This window comes from Syzygium oleosum, unplaced genomic scaffold (genome assembly GCF_021117445.2).
Source record: "Syzygium oleosum isolate NSW1041296 unplaced genomic scaffold, Sole_v2.1 Sole_v2.14, whole genome shotgun sequence".
NCBI lineage: Eukaryota > Viridiplantae > Streptophyta > Magnoliopsida > Myrtales > Myrtaceae > Syzygium > Syzygium oleosum.
This window is the reverse complement of record NW_026607498.1, coordinates 6456898-6478853: the sequence shown is the minus strand read 5'-3', so window position 1 is coordinate 6478853 and position 21956 is coordinate 6456898. Positions and strand designations below refer to the sequence as shown.

Sequence of the window (21956 nt, the reverse complement as noted above, 5' to 3'; positions counted from 1 at the left end):
TTGAAGTTGGTGCAATTCTCTCTCTCTCTCGTCTGCTTCCTCAATCGTTCCGGTCTTCGTCAATTGTCCCTCTTTTGTTCGGTTAGGTTTCGATCGGCGGTCGGCATGAAGCTCTCCTTCAACGCCTCCAAGAAGCCCCCGAAGCCGGCCGCCAAGCCCCTCTCCGCCGCCGAAGCCGCCACCTTCCCCTTCGCCGACGACGGCCGCGGCGATGCCGCCCCGCCGCCTCCGTCGGCGGCGCGGGAGCAGATCACCCTATTCGATTCCTCCGACGCCCCGGCGGAGGACGGGACCCGCAGGAACCTGCTGGTCATCCCGCCGAAGCCCAACGAGTGGCGTCCCGCCAAGCGGATGAAGAACCTCGACCTGCCTTTCGACCCGGACTCCGCCGCATCCGCCGCCTCCTCCGATCTCTCCCGGTTCCAGTCCCAGTCCAGGTCCCTCGACGAGGAGGCCAACGCCGCCGCCGCCGTGTCGTACGGCCTCACCGTCCGCCGGAGAGAGGACGGCGGCGAGCTGTCGGGGGACGGTGAGGACAAGCCCGAAGCGCCCGGGAAATTGGGTAGGCTAGATGATTCCGGACTGAAACTGAGGGAGGAGCTGGCGACGTTGGGGGACGATCCGGGGTACGAGGACATGCCGGTGGAGGAATTTGCGGCGGCGTATCTTAGGGGTTATGGTTGGCAGGAGGGGAAAGGGGTGGGGAAGAACGCCAAGGAGGATGTTCCGATTAGGCAGATTGAGAAGAGGGGTCGAGAGAGATTTGGGCTGGGGTTTGAGCCCGAGAAGCCAGTGCTGGAAGATAAGGCGAACGGGAGGGATAGTCGGGGAGGTGGTGGGAGGTTTCGAGCGGGTAAAGAGGTGAGGATTGTTGGGGGAAGTAGAGAAGACTTGTATGGTTTGAAGGGAAAAATCGTGGAAGTAGTGGGCGGCGAGTCGGTGATCCTGAATCTCTCGAGGAGAGAAGAGGAAGTCAAGGTCAGGATCAAGGATGTCACTGAGTTGGGTTCTGCTGAGGAAGAAAAGTTTCTGAGGAAGATGAAGGAGCTTCGAATTAAGAATGATAGTTCGGGTAGTCGTAAAAGGAGCGGTGATGAAGGGAAGAGAGATGTTCGAAATGGTGGAGATAAGAGGGGTGACAGTGGTAAAGTTGGGTGGCTGATGAGTCACATAAGGGTTAGAGTGACCAGCAAGGATTTGAAAGGTGGGAGATTGTATCTGAAAAAGGGAAGGGTGGTCGATGTTGTTGGACCTAAGATTTGCGATATATTGATGGATGAGAGCAAGGAACTTATTCAAGGTGTAGATCAGGAATATCTTGAGACTGCATTACCCAAGCGTGGGGGTCCGGTTTTCGTTCTGTCTGGTCGTTATAAGGGTGTCCATGGGAGTTTAGTGGACAGGGATTTTGACCGAGAGACTGGTGTAGTCCGTGATGCTGATAGTCAGGAGTTGTTCAATGTGCGGCTTGATCAAATTGCTGAGTACGTTGGAGATCCAAGCTTAATTGGATATTGATTTGCCTGATGCCTCAACAGTGTCTCAAAGATGGTAGGCATTCCTGTTTGACATGTCTCCTATCTAGTGTTTGGGAAAATTTAGGTCATATTTGTCTGATGCATTCAGTGTTGGCAGTTGCTTGAGATGATGGTGATGATGTTAAGTGAACTTTTCAGTTGTCCTTTAGATTCATAGTATGTCCATGTTGAGATATTAAGTAAGTTTTACTAGCTGAAGCTATTCCCTTGTCAAATAAGAATATTGAGGTTTCGTTTTGGAACTTATCTCTCTTTGTCTATCTATTTTATTGCACAGTTGAATTAAGTCGATGAGAGTAAACGAAGAGGGTATAGAAGTCACAGAGATCAAAAGAGAAGATGTTGCACGGAGAAAACTTTGTTTGGGTACTTTTTTTTTCCACTCGAAATGTACTAAATAATAAAATGTTGATATAGTGAGCTGTAATGGCAGTAACAACAAACTGCATGCTTGACTAGTTAGATCTCAACCTCATAACAGAAACTTATTCGGATGATACTTCAAAACCTCTTTGTAAGCATTTTGCTTTAAATGATTTTGATTTTAAGTTGTTTGGGAAAGAGCTGTATGGATGTTCCCTTTGAAAGTGGATCAAGATCGGTGACAGTGGTTTCAAAATGTTGTGCATGGTGGAAGTGGCGAGTGTGGATTTCTGAAGATGGTGCAGGTTGACTTGTAACAGCTTGTCCCTAGCCTTATGATTGTCAACATACAATTATATGAACCCAAAAACAGTAAAGTTTCATAACATAGCAAATTTTAGATTCCAGTATCTTGGTCGTGATACTATTTATTTGCATCAAAAGGTAGACGAATGGTACATCTCATCTTGAGTTGAGTCGAGAGGAGCTGCTTACTTAGTCGGACAATGCTGAATCGCTCATCATTTTTGCTCTTTGCTTGGGATTTTGGTGCAATCAATCAATTAGTGTCTCTGGATTGAATCAATCAACCAATCAATTAGTTTGTCTTTGTGCTTGGTTCCCGGCAAATCATTCCTAGATGGGCAATTCAATAAGTTTATTGCTTTGGGTTTATGTAGTTCTTTGGTATGGTTGATGAGCCGTAGTCGTGGTAAAAGTTTTAGGAATTGATGACTTTTATCTGATAAGGCTGATTTGATAATTTGGCCTTGGGTTGTGGAGAAGTTTTCTGTTAGACTTATTTGTTGGGGTTCCCTTAAGTGATAACTTGATAAACCTAACCAAATTGCTAGTATATGTTGAGGAAATAATTTTGTCATTAACAAAAAGACTATGATCCCTCTTTCACCTAATGAAAAATGTCATAGCTGATAGGTGTTCAATGTCTTTGCAGCTTGCATTTTCCCTTATGGTTTCTGGAATCAAAATAATTTTCTTGCTTGATGTTAGCGATTAAAGTTCCAACTTACTTCTTAGCTTCTTATCTGTTACTGCTTTAGAGCCGTATCTCACAAATGATGAACCGACTACATGGTTTGGTTTGACTTTTAACCTTATTAGATTGATTTTGGTGAAATTTCTTACTGAAATTAGTTTTTTTTTGTTTGTTTGAAGTATCTCCAAACGAGACCCACGAACCATAAGCGTCCTAGTTCACACGAAATGCAATAGTCTTTTTTTAAGTACAGTTGAAACATAATTATATTAACACGGTTCAACTTTATTTTTAGTTCCCACCTTTTCTTCCTTACTCACTTGTAAGTATTTGCGTTTTGCTCTAACTTTTATCTTGGATGGAAGACATTGAAAGGAAAAAACAAAAGAACCTACTCGCAGTGATTCTATAATCTGGGTAACTACAAGGGAAGGGAATGCAAGAGGAATTCATTTACTTCCTTTTGGACCCAAAGAAAAAGTTTCTCCAAAGTAAGAGGCAAAATGGATGGAAGTTGGCTTTGTGCTGATACATAAAATTATAACCACAAGAATGTCCGTAGTGAAAGTGGCAAGCAAGAGAAAGACAGAGGCTACTCAAGTCTGTTGGTCAATTTTATTTTCCTCCCCATAGTTATCCCCATCATGCATCCAAACAGGGGAAGGAATTACAGATTCTGTCCAGTATCTAGATTTTACCTGCCTATCTTATTTTTTCCCCACAATACTTGACTCTCACTGCATAATTGGCTTTCTGCGTACATGGCCACTTTTTTCTTACGCTTCATATCGAATTATCAGGGTTTTGGCTCGTATTTGCTCATGGAGAATTGGATCCATTGCTCTGCAGGGGTGGGTATATGATGCATTTGAATTGCAGGGATATGGCTAATATATGCTGAACAGCTAAAATGTTATGAGGAGCAGCAGATGACCACCCAAGATTTGATACAGATACTTCCTATATATTCATCGAACCATCTGTGTTTGGATCTTGACATCCACAATTCTTGGTAGTTCATTTGTTTGCATAGCTCTGTGATGGAAAACCATCTCATCAAAAGTTGGATGTTTGGCTGATTTTGATCAGTGCTACTGACATCCAGGTTGCCGTAAGGATGGGGAGACTGCAGGGCTGCTTTGTAACTTGTCCGATTACTTCCAGGCGATCAAAGTGAAGAGGTTCTCGCCTCCCTTGTTTCTGTCTCTTTCCCAGGGTCTCTTACTGGAGGAGAAAAAGAGGTTTGTTGCATCTTCCTCCACCGTGCAGACACAATATTTGCTTCTGCAAGCATTGTGGCGCGATTTTATCCAGTGTTCGTACTGGACTTGCATCGAGTTTGTTCACTGCGAAGATCCAGTATATCGCGCTTGTTATCCTGACTAAGTGGGGACTGTGGTTCGATGACTCGGAGATTGTGTTGTCCCTGTTGTTTCCAATTAGTGCCGCTTCCCGGTAGTCATGTACTGCCTTAGCCACTTCTCAACCCCATGTTGGAAGGGGCGAGTAGCTTTAATTGACACTCTGTAAGGTTTCATATTTAAGAGACCGAACGGTGACTTTGCTAGAGAGTGTGTTTTGTGCTGCTAAGGAAAATCACACTATAGCTGTGATAGAAAAACGGCGACATTCCCAACTAGGTCTCCCCCTTTTTAGTGGTTTTGTTAAGGTAGGGGCGGGGCGGTAAGAGCTTTGATTAGAAATGATGCTTCGACTACGGTGGCTCATTATCGGACGGATTGTTGTGCCCTCTCCCTTGGATTGACAGCTCACGGGGTTGCTCGAATCAGTAGCACCGGGAATGATTTGACGTTATTCAGTGCCTTGCTTGTGTCTGCGATTTGCCGCCGGCCACAGCTGCCCTCGTACACAGCCTGTGTGATCTGATTGATCATGGGAATTAATCGGCGTCAATGAAAGATAACGCGAGAAAAATCAAGTGACGGGGCTATTCGGCCACTCTTCAAGCGTATGAATATGGCTTGACTAAGCTTTAGTCCATTGTCCACAGGCGCGGGCCGTGTCAGCATCCTGAACAACTGATGGGGCCGAAAGCTGATCTGTCCACTTACGCTTCTTCCAAAAGAAGCCTTAGTTTAAATTAAATTCGATTTGATATTCGATATCATGCACGTTCGACCAATGCTTGCAATCATACATGATTGTCGTCTAAAATAATGATCACGAGATTCATCCGGTATACGGAGATGTGATATGATTGTTTCGTGAATACTTTATCCTCCAATAATGAGATTTAGGAATATCGTGCCGACAAAGAGCAACCTTTTGTCGGGCGTGGCCGTGCTGTCAAGTTGATCTGGAATCCCTCTCTTGATATCAATTTGGCTTTACTTGAACTTGCAATTCATGTGTGGCCACGGTAACGGGCTCGTTCGCATCGGTGGGGCAGTTGTCTCGAATCGAATCGAACATCTGTATTCTCTCTCGTCTACAGGAAGAAGTGGGGGGGCGCTTTCAATTAGAAATCAAATTGACAAGTGGACCACTTCAAGAAGACCAAAATTTTTTTTTTTTTAATTAAAAAGAAAAAAAGAAGGAGGAGAAAACGGAAGCTTCTCTCTTCGTGTTTCAATTTCAGTCTGCATGAAGATCGATCGGCAAAGCAACTCCGGGGAAACAGATGGGCGGCGGCGGCGGCGCCACCGTTCCTCTCTCGAGGCGCGCGTGACTCACAGACGCGGCCCGCTCCCGCCCCCAATTTTCTCTAAATTTTTTTTTAATAAAATATATTTCTTTTTTGTCAATTAATTATGGTTTTTGACAAGAGTATTTTGTCGACACTCGTTCCCCCGGTGGTGTACAAATGGTGGACCTGCCAGTGCTCAGACGGGCCAGCATCACCATCGCACTACCGCGTGCAGGTTCATCATCGGAGGTCGCGCTCCGTCGTCGCCGTCCTCCTCGCCGCCTTCACGTGCCTTCATCGAGAGCCCCGCCGTCCTTCTTCCGTCGCTCGGGCCTAAAGCCTCTTCTCCCTCCTCTTCCCGGTCGCGTCTTCTCCTCTGCTGCTGCTGCTGCTGCGGCGTCGTCGCCGTCGGCGTCGTCGTCGTCTCCGTTCAGGTCCGTTCTCTTGGTTCGTCGTTTTCGATCGCGCGTGCTTTCGGCGGCTGGTTTTTGGCTTCGACGCGGCGAGTCCAATCGCTGGAAGGAAAAAGAACAAAAGTTTGGAGTCGTTTCATCTTTCTCGGGCAGTTTTGGGAGGTCGTCGTGGTGATCGAGCTTGTGGCGCTCGTCTGTGGTGTATGACTCGTGAAAGAGAGACTAAGTCGAGAGGATTGCATGCATGCATGCTCCGTTACTGCTTTTTCGGAGCAGCTATACCTTCTTTTTTTCTTCTTTTTTTTCCCTTAATCCGAAGTTGCGATGAGATTGAACGAGTAATTCGATGGCAAGCGATATGAAAATCTCCTCGTGATCGCGACCGTGTGTTCGGAATTCGAGTTCCGGCGAGATGAATCTGTGTATAATTGGAGCCGCAGGGGGGGTTGGACCGTTGAAGAGAGGTGGTACATGTGCGAGTCAACAAGCTGGATTGCTGTATTGCCGTATTGCCTTCCAACTGCTTCAATTAATTTTTTTTTTTGAATATCAAATTGGTCGTGAAAATGCGGCAGATTTGGATAGGTAAACGTGCACGATGTTTCTCTGTTGTGGAAGTCCCTGCGTGTCAAAAGCCTTCCTGCCAATTTTATATCTTTTCATAGGTAACAACACGCACGATGTTTCTCTGATTTGCACACGAGGTTATCAATCTTTGGTTCTTATACTAATCAGTACTCTACGATGGGGCTTAGCATTTTTGTATCCCTGGTGTGCGGAAAAATGACAGATAGGTGTAGAGCAGAGTGATACCGGTGCGAATTTGTGGTGTGCAGAGACGGGACGGCAAACAGTGAGGAGCCGAGATTGAAATCGAAAATGAGTACTCAAGAAGGTCAGGTGGTAGCTGCGGATGTTACCACAGGGGATATGATTTTCGAGCCTATTTTGGAGGAAGGAGTTTTCCGCTTCGATTGTTCTGCAAACGATAGAGATGCGGCATTTCCTAGTCTTTCTTTTGTCAACAGCAAGGATAGGGACATGCCAATAACGAGTCATCACGTCCCTTCTTATATCCCTACTTACCAATGTCTCCTAGAGCAGCAGATTGTCAAACTTGAGGTCAGCCACCGAATGCTCTTATTTCTTTCTCATGTATCAGTTCAATCACTTGTTGGTTGGTTTGTTGCACTCTCCGGACGGTGACATTTTCAATATTTTTAGGAACTTTTTTTGCTTGATTTATGTTTTCCAAGTGAGTATGTATTTGTCGAGTCCTTAATAACATTTTGTTACATATGACTTAGCTACCTGATGGGACCAGTTTTTACGGCACTGGTGAAGTCAGTGGACAGCTTGAGCGTACGGGAAAAAGAGTTAGTCCCTATTTGCCCAACTTTCCATGCTAGCATTTGTTTTCTTCTCTCCTTGATTACTCAGCGATCTCTCCTGTTTCAGGTGTTTACATGGAACACGGATGCTTGGGGTTTTGGCCCTGGCACTACATCTTTGTACCAATCTCATCCTTGGGTGCTAGCTGTTCTTCCGAGTGGAGAGTCGCTGGGGATTCTTGCTGACACGACACGGCGTTGTGAGGTGTTGTAAAACTCATACCTATGATCACATATTGGAGTAATTTCTTGGAAGCTCCAATTTGAACTTGTCTTAAGCTTGCAAGTGACATTTTCTCATGGACAGATTGATCTGAGAAACAAGTCAAGAATACAGTTCACAGCTCCATCCTCATACCCTGTCATTACATTCGGTCCATTTGCTTCACCTGGCGCAGTTTTAACATCCTTGTCTCACGCAACTGGTAATTATGCTGCACACGTCAGCTTCTTTCCATAAGTGTGCTATTCTACTTAATTCTGCGCTCCCAATCATTTTCAATGCCTGGCAACTTTTCTAAGATGCTAATTACTATGTTGAAAAATGTGTCAGTGAATGAGCCGACCTCAAAACAAATTTGCAAAAAATCTCTAATGGACCATACGACAAAGGAAACAAGTAAAAAAACACGACCCAAGAACATGGAAGAAGTCCATTCTGTTAGCTTACCAGACATGTCAGTTAAGATGCAAGGATTTTATGCTTCCTGTACCGCAAATTCTACCACTTCTTTTATCTGGTCTTTTTCATTTTGTGGACAAGTGACATTTAAAAATTCTTAGAATCTTTTCTGCAGATGCTCTCTAAACTTTGAGATCCTGATTTCGACATTTGATGCCAAAACACTCGAGGCATGTTTAGTGCTTTTTTCCACCATATGCTTTTTATTACAAGTATAGGCTTCACTCAAGTGGTTTTCCTGAGGAGTATACATGATATGGTGTTAGATTTACTGACACAGAAAAGTTGAATGTATTCATTTCATCAGGATATCATGCATAATTCTTGTTACCATGAACGCTCTGTTTTTCTTGTCTTTAAATGAAGAAAAAGCTTCATGCTAATGAATGAAGTGGTCAAAATAAATATTTCTGCCTTTCCATGACTTTTCTTTTCTCAAGAAACATCCATCTGTGGATTTCTAGTTTAGTACTAAATGGACTTTACAGGACCACCGGAATGACTGGACAATCTTCTTGATAGTCTGTGTATTACTTTTATCGCTTGAGTTAACGACATAGCTTGCATATATTGTCAGGAACTGTGCTTATGCCACCAAAGTGGTCCTTAGGCTATCATCAGTGCCGCTGGAACTATGACTCTGATAACATAGTTAGAGAGGTTGGCCATTCTGATGCATCTTGCTTGATTCTACAATCTTTCCTCCTCAACCCTCATTTCCTTCTACCTGATTCAATAATAATGTCCAACTTTTACTTTATGCTGTTGGCATCTCATTCATGAGTTAATGCATGATAGTATTTTGGCTCTAATTTTTGTCGATTTATTGCAGATCGCAAGTAAATTCAGAGAAAAGAAGATTCCTTGTGATGCCGTATGGATGGATATAGATTATATGGATGGGTTTCGCTGCTTCACTTTTGACAAGGCATGGACTCCCATTTTGTGTTAACCCTGTTATTGCCTTGTTTAGAAAAATTACAGATTACATTCATCTAAGTAGGTCCAATTATACATCATCTACCTCGCTTTCAATAGGTATCAAACCACTTGCAACTTATGTCTGGATGAAAATTTAATGTTTTAGCCAATTTCAAAAAGAAGTCACATACCTATCATGCAATTTCTCCTAAAACAAAGCATAACAATATATTTACATCATGAAAGTTCACCTGAAACAAACCATATATCTACATCCACATGTAAGATGTGCGAATTTTGTCAAACATGAATGAGAATCTGTTTTTCATCTAGGCATAAACTTGAGGAAGAGGTGTTATTCATTTTGGAAATGAGGTTGGTCGTGTGGAATATGTTGTCGGTTAATACACTTTGGAGGCACTGCAATGATCGGTGTTCTTTTATTTTCAACCTTAGGTCGGTGCTTGATGCAGAAATGCCATGCATCTCTGTTTTGTCCATCGTTTCCATACATTTAATCCACTGAGTCCTTTGAAATTGGTAGTCACTTTATGTTCAAAACCTCCAAAGCACATTCATGTCTGGGACTTCTTGCCTCGCTAACTTATCTAATAGTAAAAGGACTTAGGTTCAATGTTTAGTAAGCAGTAGACACCTTTCTAGTAAATAAAGAGTGCTATTTTCAGCATGGAAACTGAACCAGAGGATTTACTCTCAGGACCGCTTCTCTGATCCAAAATCTTTGGTAGATAGTCTCCACCAAGACGGGTTCAAAGCCATATGGATGCTTGATCCTGGTATCAAATGTGACGAGGGGTATTTTGTCTATGACAGTGGTTGCAAAAGTGATGTCTGGATCAAAGCAGCAGATGGAACTCCATTTGTTGGTACCTTGCTGTCTTTCACTGTGGTTTTGGCTAATCTTTGTTGTTGTATGTTTGGTTTTGCTTTTTCCTTTATGTCTTTTCCTTTTTCGTACCATTTGAAATTTAACTAACCCCTAAAATCTGTCAAAACATGCAAATGTTTACACGCCGAGTCATTTGGATTTAGCTGAAAATAAAGCTACATGTTTGTATGTGTATATATATTCAAAATTCTGAGAGGAAAAAACTGATCAGACAATGCTGAGTAACTGTTTGCTTGTCAGGGGAGGTGTGGCCCGGTTCTTGTGTTTTCCCTGACTTTACTCAGTCAAAAGTCCGTCACTGGTGGGCTCAATTAGTTCAGGATTTCATTTCTAACGGAGTTGATGGTATATGGAACGATATGAATGAACCATCTGTTTTTAAGGTAACTAGTACTTTTAGTTTCTGTCATTTTCTCTTGTTAGACTATGGCTTACAACTTCGCTTTCAGTCTGTGACGAAAACCATGCCCGAGAGCAACATTCATAGGGGAGATGATGAACTTGGAGGTCTCCAGAATCACTCACATTATCATAATGTATGTTTTCCAGCCTTTTGCTATTTGTTGTTTGTGCTTCACGTTTTAGAGTTATATGGAAATAGATATTAAGCAATTTTGTGATGTATCCACCATGATTGTACTGGAAAAGCGAGGGGGGTCAAGTATTAAAGAATGAGTTGCAGTTAAGGGGCGTGGGGACAAAGAAATTGTTCTCATTGCTATTACTCAAAAAAGCATATTGATTCAGGGTCAAGTGCTAAATGCTTTTTATTGAATATAGTAGGATAAAATATGATATTTTCCGGCTTTCCACATTCTTAGCACAAGCAATATCATGCTTGAACTTTTACATTTGGCATTATATAAAATGAATGGTGAGGCTGGCAGAACGAAAGAGTGCCTTGCTTTCCACCTCTCTATCTGAGGATCTTCTCTACCAAATTTGGATTGTGCACTTCGAGAGACTTCTCTCCTGTGACCTCAGTATTCTCTTCCATGTGTTTAATCACAATCATATCATTAAATTTTAGAAAACTGAGACTGAGCTAGTGGAAGAAGAGTTCTTTCTTTGTAAAGCATTAGCAATGCCACCATTGCAAGATTAGGCAGGAGGTTTATCTTTGGTCGTTTGGTACTTTCATAATTTATAAGGGTTGCATGCAATTTTCTTCAAAAAACACTTATATGAATGGGTTCAAATATTTTCACGCAAAACTAATTGGCGGTTCCATAACTATGGTACCAATGATGTGAAGACATCAGCAAACAATTTGTAAGGTTTTCATTCATCAGTCAGTTTGCTGTCTGAAGGAGAACATGACTGAAGAAAATTATTATTTTTGTAGCTCCGGAATAGACATGTGGCTTGTGATCACATTAAACAGCAGTCCAGTGATATGGAGATTGAAATCGAGTGATTTACTTGCAATAATCTGACAGTGGCATGAGTTACAAGCTTTAACCTTAAACATGTAAGTTTCGAAAGAGAACCACAGTATTGGAGATTAAATCAGTCTAGAAACTTTGGTTAAGTTAGTCTCATCTTTATCAAACAATAACCCGTGCAGGTTCTGAGATTGCGTGTAGAACCAAACAGCTGATCAATATCTTCCAAGCATTCAAAGAAAAAACAGTAAAAAATTAATTCTATCTACTACATCACAAAGCGCAAAAGTGAAATGGAATAAAGGTCAATTTTGCGATTCTGGCTTGCATGTGCAATCCACGTTGCTCGGTTTGGTCCTCTGATGCTCCCTAAGTAATTTTTCAAGGCTTCTATTTAGCTATAGCTCTAGTTTGAACCCTTTCGTGGAAAGCAAAGAAGTGAAGAAGACAAAAGGAAAAAATACAGTAGTTCAAGGCCTCAAAATGATCGGCAATTTTACCAGATTATTGATGTTCTAGCTGTAGTGGGACAATAAGACAGAAAAGATATTAGAATGTACTCAAAATTAGAAAAACAAATAAGTAGTTCCACTCCTCTTCTTTATTCGGTGACATTATTTTGAGAGTATGAATTTTTATGGTGATAATTCCGAAGAATTTCCTTGTTATAGATGCCAGTGACAAATAGTACATCCTAACTATCTTCGTGACTTGTAAGCATTGCTCATGTAGCTGGTACTCTTGTTTTTGTCCACAAAAATCTGGTAACTCAGTTTTACCATCCGTCACAGGTTTATGGACTGCTGATGGCTAGATCTACGTATGAGGGCGTGAAATCAGCTAATGAAAACAAGCGCCCTTTTGTCCTTGCTAGAGCTGGATTCGTTGGTAGCCAGAGGTTTGCAGCTACTTGGACTGGTGATAACCTTTCAACCTGGGAGCACCTGCACATGAGCATCTCGATGGTACTTCAGCTGGTAAGTGTATAATGGAGGCTATGCTGCTTGTTTTTGCGTCAAGATTTTCCGTTTGCTTTTGTTTTGCACCGAACTTATTGCATTTTCCTGTCCAACTTCCATCTTTTATGACTTATTTATGGATTACTTCAAGGAAATGACAGTAGCAAATTTAGGTCTTCCCTTCCAAGCTTGTGTACTCAAGGTGGAGCCTAAGTGTCTAGAAACATCAGGATAATTATGATATGTAACTGCAGTGTGCAGCATGGACATAAAAATTTGGTTTGCATCATCAATCACGTGGTAATCATTGTGCATTAGAATGAGCGCGAGTTATCTTAATTTCTATTTCCCTACATAGGTGATGCTCCTACGTTATTTAGTTATAGTTGTTGTATGCCATGCTGCCACTTTGATTTAAATGAGTAAGCTTGTGTTTGACAAGGCAGGACAAAGCTGTAAGTAACTCTGAACAATTGAGTTCTAGTGTTTGTTGGACACTCTTTGCGGAATTAATTCTCAACTGTATTTTAAGCGATGTAGACCCTTTGAAGCACCAGTGCGTGGTTTTGTTTGCCCTCAATTTGCTATGACTTTAACTATGAATTTTATCAACTTTACTGGGAGCTTATCCACGCGGTTATGCACTCTTCTGATAAGAATCCATTTTCTGAAAGATCCTAGCTTTTGTGCTTTGTTGGGTCTCGGACAAGTGACAACCCAAAGTTCCTAAATTTTGCACAGGTTTTGGACTCCCATCAACAAACTTGATGCGGTGTTTTTCAGAATAATGCACATAATGGATATTCCCTTATTAGATCATCAGTCCTGACTATTCTTAATTTTGTTCAGGGTCTCAGTGGTCAACCACTTTCAGGACCTGATATTGGTGGATATGCAGGAAATGCATCACCCAAGCTTTTTGGAAGGTGGATGGGTATAGGTGCAATGTTTCCCTTTTGTCGTGGACACTCTGAAAAGGACACCAATGACCATGAACCTTGGTCATTTGGTGAGGAGGTTTGTGCTCCTTTTCTTGGTGACGTGCTCCTGTCTTGTGCATGAACTTTTTCCTGATGATTTTTATTTCACTCATTCAAATTAAATTCTCTCTAATCTAAAGCACTTCTGTCGGCTGACCTTGCTCCCAGTGTTTTGAACAAAAGGTTTCCCTTGTCCCGTATAGATAGACACGTTGTCAGGAAGACTTTAAATTTCTTAAATGGCTATGAAGATGTGAAATAAATTATATTTCTCAGTCCTTAGAGAACCTCTTGTCCTCCCTCTCATGTAAAGTATATAAAATCAGGACTAATTTAGCAGGCTGACTATCTAGTATCAGATTACCTTCACATTGCTGGAATGTATAGATTCCTCTAGCTGTCATTGGCACTTATTTGGTAAATTCATTGGTTACCTTGGAAGATCTTACTGAATTGATCTTTTATTTCTTTTTTGTCTCTCTTGCACTAGTGTGAGGAAGTCTGTCGCCTAGCACTGAAGCGGCGCTACCGCTTTCTTCTCCACATATATACTCTTGTCTACATGGCTCATAAAATTGGCACTCCCGTGGCAAGTCCAACCTTTTTTGCTGGTGGGTTAGCATGGTGTTGGATAGCATTCTTCCCTTCTTAGTACATGTATAACTGTTCTTATTTGCGTAGGTATCTAAGCATATACAGGTTCTTGTGCAGATCCCAAAGATCCCAGGTTAAGGACACTGGAAAATTCATTTTTATTGGGGCCACTCTTGGTTTGTGCAAGGTTATCCTCTCTTCACTTTAAAAATTAAAAATTTTGACCTTGCATATGTCATGAGGATACATGCAACCTGAGCTCCTTGCTGCTCCTCCATATTGTATTGCAGTCACTAGTGTCTTTCCCTTTTTCTTTCCCTTACGCTCAGTTAGCCTTTGCTTCTCACGAATTACATAGATAAACCTACATACCTGTGTTTTCTACGTTTGAGTGTACGTGTCCCACTGTGAGAGGAAAAGCCCTACCGACGAGAGATTGATTAGGTTAATGTATCAGTACGTTTTAACGTAATCTTACTTTTAAAGGTCTTCTGCATTTTGTAGCATTGTCGTCATAGAGATTTGCCATCTGGTAAGATAATGGGAACAGTGAGCAAAGGATATGATAGTTATCAAGTCTCGAGTTTGTTCTTATTAGTCCTGAAAATAACAGATGATTGTTTGGATTCTTTTGCTCAAGTTTCTGGGTCTTATAAATGGTTCTGCAAGGGTTTAATAGATCGCATTTGGAAGGCTTTAAGCCGAATATCAATCCATGTGCATCTGCTAATGTCATTCAATCTTGATCAGCTCTATGCCCCATGGGGAATCAAATGACTTGCAGCATGTGTTGCCCAAGGGTATTTGGCTGACCTTTGATTTCGATGATGCACACCCGGTACCACAAGTTCTTAGTTTCTCTGTAATGCTCTTCATGATACTGGTTTGCTGGCAGTTAATGTTATTTCGCTTTAACTTGATAGGATCTGCCCTTATTATTTCTACAAGGTGGGTCAATCATTCCTTTGGGTCGTCCCCACCAACACGTTGGTGAAGCTAATCTTTCAGATGACTTGACACTCCTTGTGGCTTTGAATGAACATGGTAAATCTCTTCCACTTGGTTTTTCTTGTGTGAGTCGAATTTTTCGAGGATAGTGTTGCATCTATGGTTTTGATTATAGACAGGCCATAGATATATTCAATTTGTTATTTGGAATGCATCGAATTACTGATTAGAAGTCTAATAATTATTGCCCATCGCTTTCAATTGAAATATTTACTGTTTCCTCTATGGATTCTCGTAATTTAGCATTATGTTGGTTGTTGACAGAATCAGTAATTCTAGATGTCTATTTACTAGATAATTTCTGGTTGCTCAAGCTTAGAACAACTTAAGCATGTCATTTTCTACCAAAAGAGAAGCATGTCATTAAGTGATTTAATTTCTCAATCTTGTTAAAGGTACTTGCTAAATTGTGTCCAATTGTTTTCTTTCCGTCTTTTCAGTAATTAAGCTTGTCTAATTCTATATTTTCCCTTTCTGCGACATGCTTGTTTGTAAAACACAATTGTTGACAAGCATGGAAAAACTTTTTCCACAAAAGTTCTCAATTGATACTGTATAAGTTGACGGCAAAGTGAGGCAATCAGTTTACATTTCAGTTGCTATTAGGCTGAAGGTCAAAATGCACTTGCAAGAGAATCTTTTTGTTCAGAAATATGGAAGGATGGATATTCGATAAATAGCATGTGACTACCAAGTGTTTCATCCAAACCTTTCTTTGTAAAGAAGACTGGTTTAATTTTATCCACACTCTGATTTGTATCTTTCTGCCTAACAGGGACTGCGAAAGGCATTCTTTTTGAAGATGATGGTGATGGATATAAGTATTTGGAGGGAGAATATCTACTAACTCACTACATTGCTGAACGTGAATCTTCACTGGTTACCATAAGAGTGTACACAGAAGAAGGTTCGTGGAAGAGGCCAAAACGTCGTCTGCATGTAATGTTGTTACTAGGTGGAGGGGCAATGGTATATTTCCTTTCATAACGCAGGACGCTTGTTTTATCTGATTTAAGAATTTGTTATTAAGCACCATTGGAGTTCTTATTTGGAAATTGTGAACAAATATGATCACACACAGGTTGATGCATGGGGCATGGATGGTGACTCTATCCAAATTACTTTGCCTTCAGAGCACGAAGTGTCTAAGATGGTAGCTGCAAGCGAGAAGAAATATAATGCACGCTTAGGTAATGCTAGTTTGCAAGTTGGCAACCCTGTGATGTATCTATGTCTCTGAGTATGCATTCATTACTTTTCCTGGCAAAATGGAATCGTTTTCTGCTGTGGATATGGCTGGACCTCTCTCATTATCTAGTTCTTATGAAACCAATTTTATAAGTTTATGTTTATATCCTTTTTGGTCTTGATAACCTATTCCTTTTGTGATAACTAGAGCTAAATCCTGATTGATATACTCTAGGCCACGGTTTTTTTCCCAGTTTTTTATCTGGAAAAATGCTGGTGAGATATCCCTAGCTGCAGCAATTTGTGGGTTTAACTGGCTTTTTTGATGGAAGACATACAAATTTCCATTCACATTGGTAGAGTATATATGCTACCATAAAAATTGATTCATTTTGTGAACATGTCAATGACATGGAACTTTAATATTTGTTTATCAAATTTATAGTCATAAATGCAAAGTGAAATCGTGACTCATGGTTCAGAAGAGATACTTTGTGCTCATTCATATTCACACAGAGAAAAGTTGCCTCTCTTGACTGCTTACACTTGTTTCAATCCCTTACTAATTGCTATGCATCAACTCTAAAAAAGTTCATATGGATGATATTTCCAGGACATCCTTTCGAAACTTTTTGCTGTGGGAAGGAAAGAGAGTTAATAAATCTGTGAACATTACTGCACATCCTGTGGCAGATTTTCTAACATTTTGCTGATATTTGAGGAAGGTGGCTCCTCCTTGACAGGGGATGTTGTACTTCCTCATGGCTTATAATGGGTTCCAAAGAAGAATGTTTGAAAATCACTGTACTTGTTGATATCATGCAGTGACTTTGCCTATATCTTCTGCATCTTCTCCATGCACCCTTTTGTTTCTTGATACAAGTGACTTTTCATGCAGAGAGCTGTAAGCGCATTCCAGACGTTGAAGAGATTTCAACCCATAAGGGTGTAGAACTTTCAAGGACCCCTATTGAGTTCAAAAGTGGGGAATGGATAGCCAAAGTTGTTCCTTGGATTGGGGGAAGGATCATATCAATGGAGCATGTTCCTTCAGGTGATTTGACTGGGTTCTCAACCATCCTGATACTATTAGAACTATTTAAATGTTTTTGAATTCCAACTTTTGAAAGTGGAAGCTTTGCTGATATTATTAAAAAGTTCGTGCAGCGATAAAACTTTGTTCATTTTCCTTATCAGTAAGTTTAAATAAATGCCAATTCTCTTCAGCAAAATACAATTTTGCAGAATTTGAATTGTTTGGAAATGTGTGATGCTCTTAGGTAGCTACATAGCTGACTATCAGATATATAAGAGGTTCAGTTCTAATCCACAGAGATTCCTTTTGCACTTGATTACAAGTATCTATTTTTTTTCTGTGCCGAAGAAGTAAATTGATGTTGTTGGATAGACTTTGGTGTAGCATTGGCTACAAAGCTTTGCTTACTTCTGTCCCTCCCTTCTTTATTAGGATATGTATGATGCTCCTTTGCTGCATATGTGACAATTTAGCTCATAAGAAGTTCAATTTAGCATTGCCCACGAACATTTGCATTACTCCAATAGCATCTTTATCTTTAACTTAAACTGCCCATGAAGCAGCTTGTCATAGACCAGATATTTCTTGTTGTTATAGGCAATTCTGAAATTTGCTGTGGTCATAACAGTAATTATGCCATAACTGGTAACACAGCCACTTCAATTGGTATTTTCTCACTAAAAGCAAAGATAAAGTAATATAGCATCACTATAGTGTGCAAAAGTTGAGACTTCGTTAATGATTAAGTTTGCTTCTATCTCATACTTATGCGTGCTACACAACTGTGATCTGTATGCTGTCACTGCCACGACAATGATGACCATTACAGTTGATCCTCTATATCTCTTTACGCTGAGGAAGTTTGAGGTTGATCTGATGATTAGCAAAGCATGAAGGCAAATGCTATAAGACAATTATGTGTGAGAACACATATAAGTTATCAGAATTTAAGGTAAAACCTTCAATTTTATTTGTCCTTATTGCAGGTACACAATGGCTTCATAGCAGAATTGAAATCAGTGGATACGAAGAGTATAGTGGAAGAGAGTATAGATCTGCTGGATGTACTGAAGACTACACTGTCATTGAGTAAGTTTCTCAACTTAATGTCTCAGTTTTGGTGATTACCTCTAAGCAGCATGAAGAAAATGAGCCAAATAGTTAGCTTGAGTTAATAGAAGATTAGTTTCGGCTCTGTTTGGACTGATCATTCTGGGTCTGAGTATGTTTTTGGACCATTGATTGCGAAGCAGAGGCCAAACATGGCAGTAGCAACCATATGATTACTGAATTCTGTACTGGAAAAATTTGTAAGTCACATCTATCTACACATTCATCGAGTCTTCTTGAGGAGGTCTCGAGCTCAAATCTATCTAGGTTCTATTTGCCTCCTTTTGTTACATATTTCACAAAGTCCAGCCTATGGATTGGGGTGGGGTGGGGGTTTAGTGTTACTTTAAATATTAGTCTGCGTTTTCTTGTAACAAGTTAAACTTTTAGAATTGTTGGTGGTAAAGTATATAAATATTTTTAATTTAAGTTTTTAAGTGTTGAAATATATTTGTGATATTCGGCTATTAGCTAGTAGTTAGTAGGTGGTCATGAATAAGGAGATTAAGATTTTGTAAGGGTCTCTCTTGCTCTATAAACAGAGCCATTTATATACTCTTTTATTTAGGCATTGAGTAAAGGTGTAGCCTTTATTGATTCTCTCTCTCCCTCTCTCTTGAAGATCCTAGAAATTTACACTTGTAACAGGGTTACTTTTTGTCATGACATGAGTTAGACTACATCCTTTCATGGCTTTGGTACCATAGGAAGTGAATCAGAATATTTTTATTCTCTTTGTGCATGTCTCCATCAGCATTTTCAAAAGGCCTCGGAATTCTTTTTAGTAATCTAAGCAGCTTGCAAATTTGACCAAAGTAGAACTTTTTTTTTTTGGGGTCAAAACCAAAGTAGAACTTGACCTGTCATTCTGTAGAAGCATTTGACCACTCGTAATCTGCTTTATTAATTATTTATCAACATTAATCTGTAAAGCTTTACAATTAGACAACCATTGCTCTCGTTCCCTATTAACATAACCTTGAAAACGTTATTTTCTTTTGATTTACAAAAGTAACAAAACATAGGAATTTTATTTTCTTTCGATAGATTGACCTTGTGTATGTTCTGCATTCCCTGTAGGGGAAATCTTGAGCATGCTGGAGAGGAGGAATCTCTTATGATGGAAGGTGAAATTGGCGGTGGAGTGGTTCTTCAACGACTCATATCTATCAGAAAGGACAACCCTAAGGTCTTTCGAATTGACTCTAGCCTTGTAGCCAGGAAAGTTGGTGCTGGTTCTGGTGGATTTTCAAGGTCAGCTCAAACATAGTCTTGGAGAAAGTTACACAACTACAAGGGACTTTTGATAATAGGCCTCTAAAAATGAGCAATTATGTTAATGCTAAGAAAATGTTATTAAAAACTCATTGCTCATCACTATTGAGGACACATGCTTAAAGTTTGGCCTGCATATTTCTTACAGTGAAAAATTAAATGGAGATATCATCAGAGAACTGCATTGTATGCTTTTTGTTTCTTATCTGACTTTCAGGTTGTTGATAATCACCTATTATGGCTGTTTATATTCTGCTGTAGGTTGGTCTGCTTGAGAGTGCACCCCACATTTGCCCTGTTGCACCCTACAGAATCTTTTATCTCATTTACAGCCATTGATGGTTCTAAGCATGAACTTTGGCCTGATTCTGGCGAGCAGACTTTCGAAGGGAATCTTCTACCTAATGGTAATTTTTTGTTCTTCCCTTTGTCTTTTGGTTCTGCATTTGTCATCTGCTGCAAAGGCCCGGGTGTGTAACTGGATAGCTATACTCCCTAGTAAACCAAGATCCGGTTGCATCATTCCACTTTTTGGAACTCTTACATTGGGTTGCCAAAACTTGCATTTGGTTATCTGCTGGAAGACCAGGGTAACAGAATCCCAAATTCCTTGTCAAACCTAGACTAAGTGCATTGTTCAAGATTTTGGTAATTCTACCACCTTAGATCGCCAAAAGTTGGTCAGCATTGAATTTTAACACTACGGTATCCGTTTAACAGAAATATTCCAGAAACCGTTGATGCTTGAAGAGATTAACAAGAGATAATAGAGTAGAGACAACAAAAATTAGCTAAGTATTGGAGGGGCTCAGGCCCGCTCCTTACTCCTCTCTTCAGGTACTACCAGCCCAGCCTCCAACCAAGGCTGAGTCCACTACTTCCACCAAATATATTACAACTCATACCACCTGTTCCACACAACTTCAGCATCAGTTGCTTCTACACTAAACCCTTGTATAGAACCAGCCGCTCCTTTAGAACTGAACAATGGTCTCCTATCAATGCTTCCATATAGTAAAGCCTCTCCCTCGCATATGAATTTGTAAAGACACTCCCACAGTGCTTACTAGAGATAAGATGATACAAAGATAGTTCAAAATATACTTGAGGTCTTTCTAAATATAGCACAAGTGGAAGTACAAGAATCAAGGTGTAGACTCTTCATATTGGTGGTATTCTCGTTATAGCCTCTTCTTGTCTCCTGCTTCGAATTCCAGTCCTCAATTCTCGTTGATCAGAATGTCAGGTCCCCTAGCCAGCCATCATCGTCTTCCACTCTTCCATTCTTGTGTGAATCTTCATATGGCCTTGTATTAATTAAAGTTAAACTCCTTCTATGAAACCACCACATCAGCTGCGGTTCCCCCATATCCGATTTCATCAATTAGCTACTGTATATCCTAAAGTTCCATTTAATCAATAGGTTGAGCATGGCGATAATCTTCACTTACTTCAGATGGTCATATCTACATATGGTTAAAATCTTCATCAAGTGGATGTCCAATCACCCTAGATAATTTCCGTTCATCTTTTGAGAGATCAATACATTTGCTTCAGCAAATGTTCAATCTGCTCAATATTTTTCCATGATAGACGGATATCTAGCTTTCGGTTAGGATCAAATACATTTGATTAAACATAATTCCGTCAATTGTCAGATCTTCAGATTGAATCATTCAAAAACTCAATTTGAATTTTGAAGTTGCAGATTTTGCTCAGCGCATCTTGCTCTTGTGATAGAACATCCTGCTTCTGTTGTCAGCAAACTTCCTGCTTCTACTGGCAGAGCACTCGTTCATATGTTTACAACGCTTGCAGCTTCTGCTTTCCTGTCCTCGGTGGAATCTTCTCTTCTTTGTCTACATACCTAAATGACCATTCACTAGCATCCCAATCAAATGAACTTGACAATAAACCAGTATTCAGTTCCATTGTCATTAACGTATTTTTCTCCTAGTTTTCAAAAGATTCCTTGAAACGATAACCTTTTGGATAGAACGACCATTAATTGGTCCTTCAATCAGCAGCCACTCACTTTCGACGATTTTGTTCCAACAAACGAGGATATTCTTTATCCTACAGCCTTACCGTCTAATTTTTTCCAGGTGAATGGTCGCTCTGGGACAAATGCGTCGGTGTGGGACTGGTCAATCGGTTTGACGTCAATGAGGTCTTCATGTGTATGATCCACTGGGGAACCGGAACGGTTAATCTGGAGCTGTGGTCAGAGGAGAGGCCTGTTTCAAAGGAGTCCCCCTTGAAGATTTCCCACGAATACGAGGTGGTAAGGATGTCCTGAATCTTCCATATTCCACTGTGAAATAAAGAAACTGAGAAGCTAAATAAACATTCGAGCTGCTCTGGCTGTTATCCGTGCGGAGACAATTGTCTGTTGCAGTGTTTTGAGTGAACGAAAACAGGGGCATTATCTCAAAGGAGAAAGTGAGTTTATATGTGCGCTATGCTGTGTTACTGAATTCCAATCACAAACTTGTATAGCTGTACAAATCTTGTTTTTCAGCTATGACCATTGGATGGCCAAACCCGTTATGATCTCTG

The 21956-nt window shown here is 40.6% G+C and overlaps 2 protein-coding genes across 6 annotated transcripts; both read left to right on the top strand.

Annotated features, from left to right (window-relative positions):
• The first annotated feature begins 7 nt into the window (after positions 1-7).
• On the top strand, positions 8-4537 carry LOC115690008 (protein MOS2). 2 transcript variants are annotated; one of them, XM_030616227.2, is made up of 2 exons: positions 8-1551; positions 3699-4537. In XM_030616227.2, the coding sequence occupies exon 1, from the start codon at positions 106-108 to the stop codon at positions 1516-1518; it is 1413 nt and encodes a 470-aa protein (XP_030472087.2). In that variant the 5' UTR covers positions 8-105; the 3' UTR covers positions 1519-1551; positions 3699-4537. The 2 variants fall into 2 exon arrangements, with proteins under 2 accessions (XP_030472087.2, XP_030472088.2); XM_030616228.2 differs by having other exon boundaries at positions 9-1551; positions 3748-4537.
• A 1034-nt stretch (positions 4538-5571) lies between these two features.
• LOC115690005 (uncharacterized) lies at positions 5572-21952 on the top strand. 4 transcript variants are annotated; one of them, XM_056317870.1, is made up of 23 exons: positions 5572-5958; positions 6795-7080; positions 7266-7334; positions 7417-7554; positions 7657-7774; positions 8609-8691; positions 8864-8959; positions 9671-9839; positions 10103-10245; positions 10312-10398; positions 12039-12224; positions 13056-13223; positions 13677-13797; positions 13898-13967; positions 14531-14618; positions 14704-14824; positions 15564-15757; positions 15870-15978; positions 16875-17030; positions 17999-18101; positions 19203-19376; positions 19659-19804; positions 21503-21952. In XM_056317870.1, the coding sequence occupies exons 1-23, from the start codon at positions 5723-5725 to the stop codon at positions 21694-21696; spliced, it is 3255 nt and encodes a 1084-aa protein (XP_056173845.1). In that variant the 5' UTR covers positions 5572-5722; the 3' UTR covers positions 21697-21952. The 4 variants fall into 4 exon arrangements, with proteins under 4 accessions (XP_056173845.1, XP_056173844.1, XP_030472082.2 ...); XM_056317869.1 differs by having other exon boundaries at positions 5572-5964; XM_030616222.2 differs by having other exon boundaries at positions 5572-5979.
• The last annotated feature ends 4 nt before the right edge of the window (positions 21953-21956 follow it).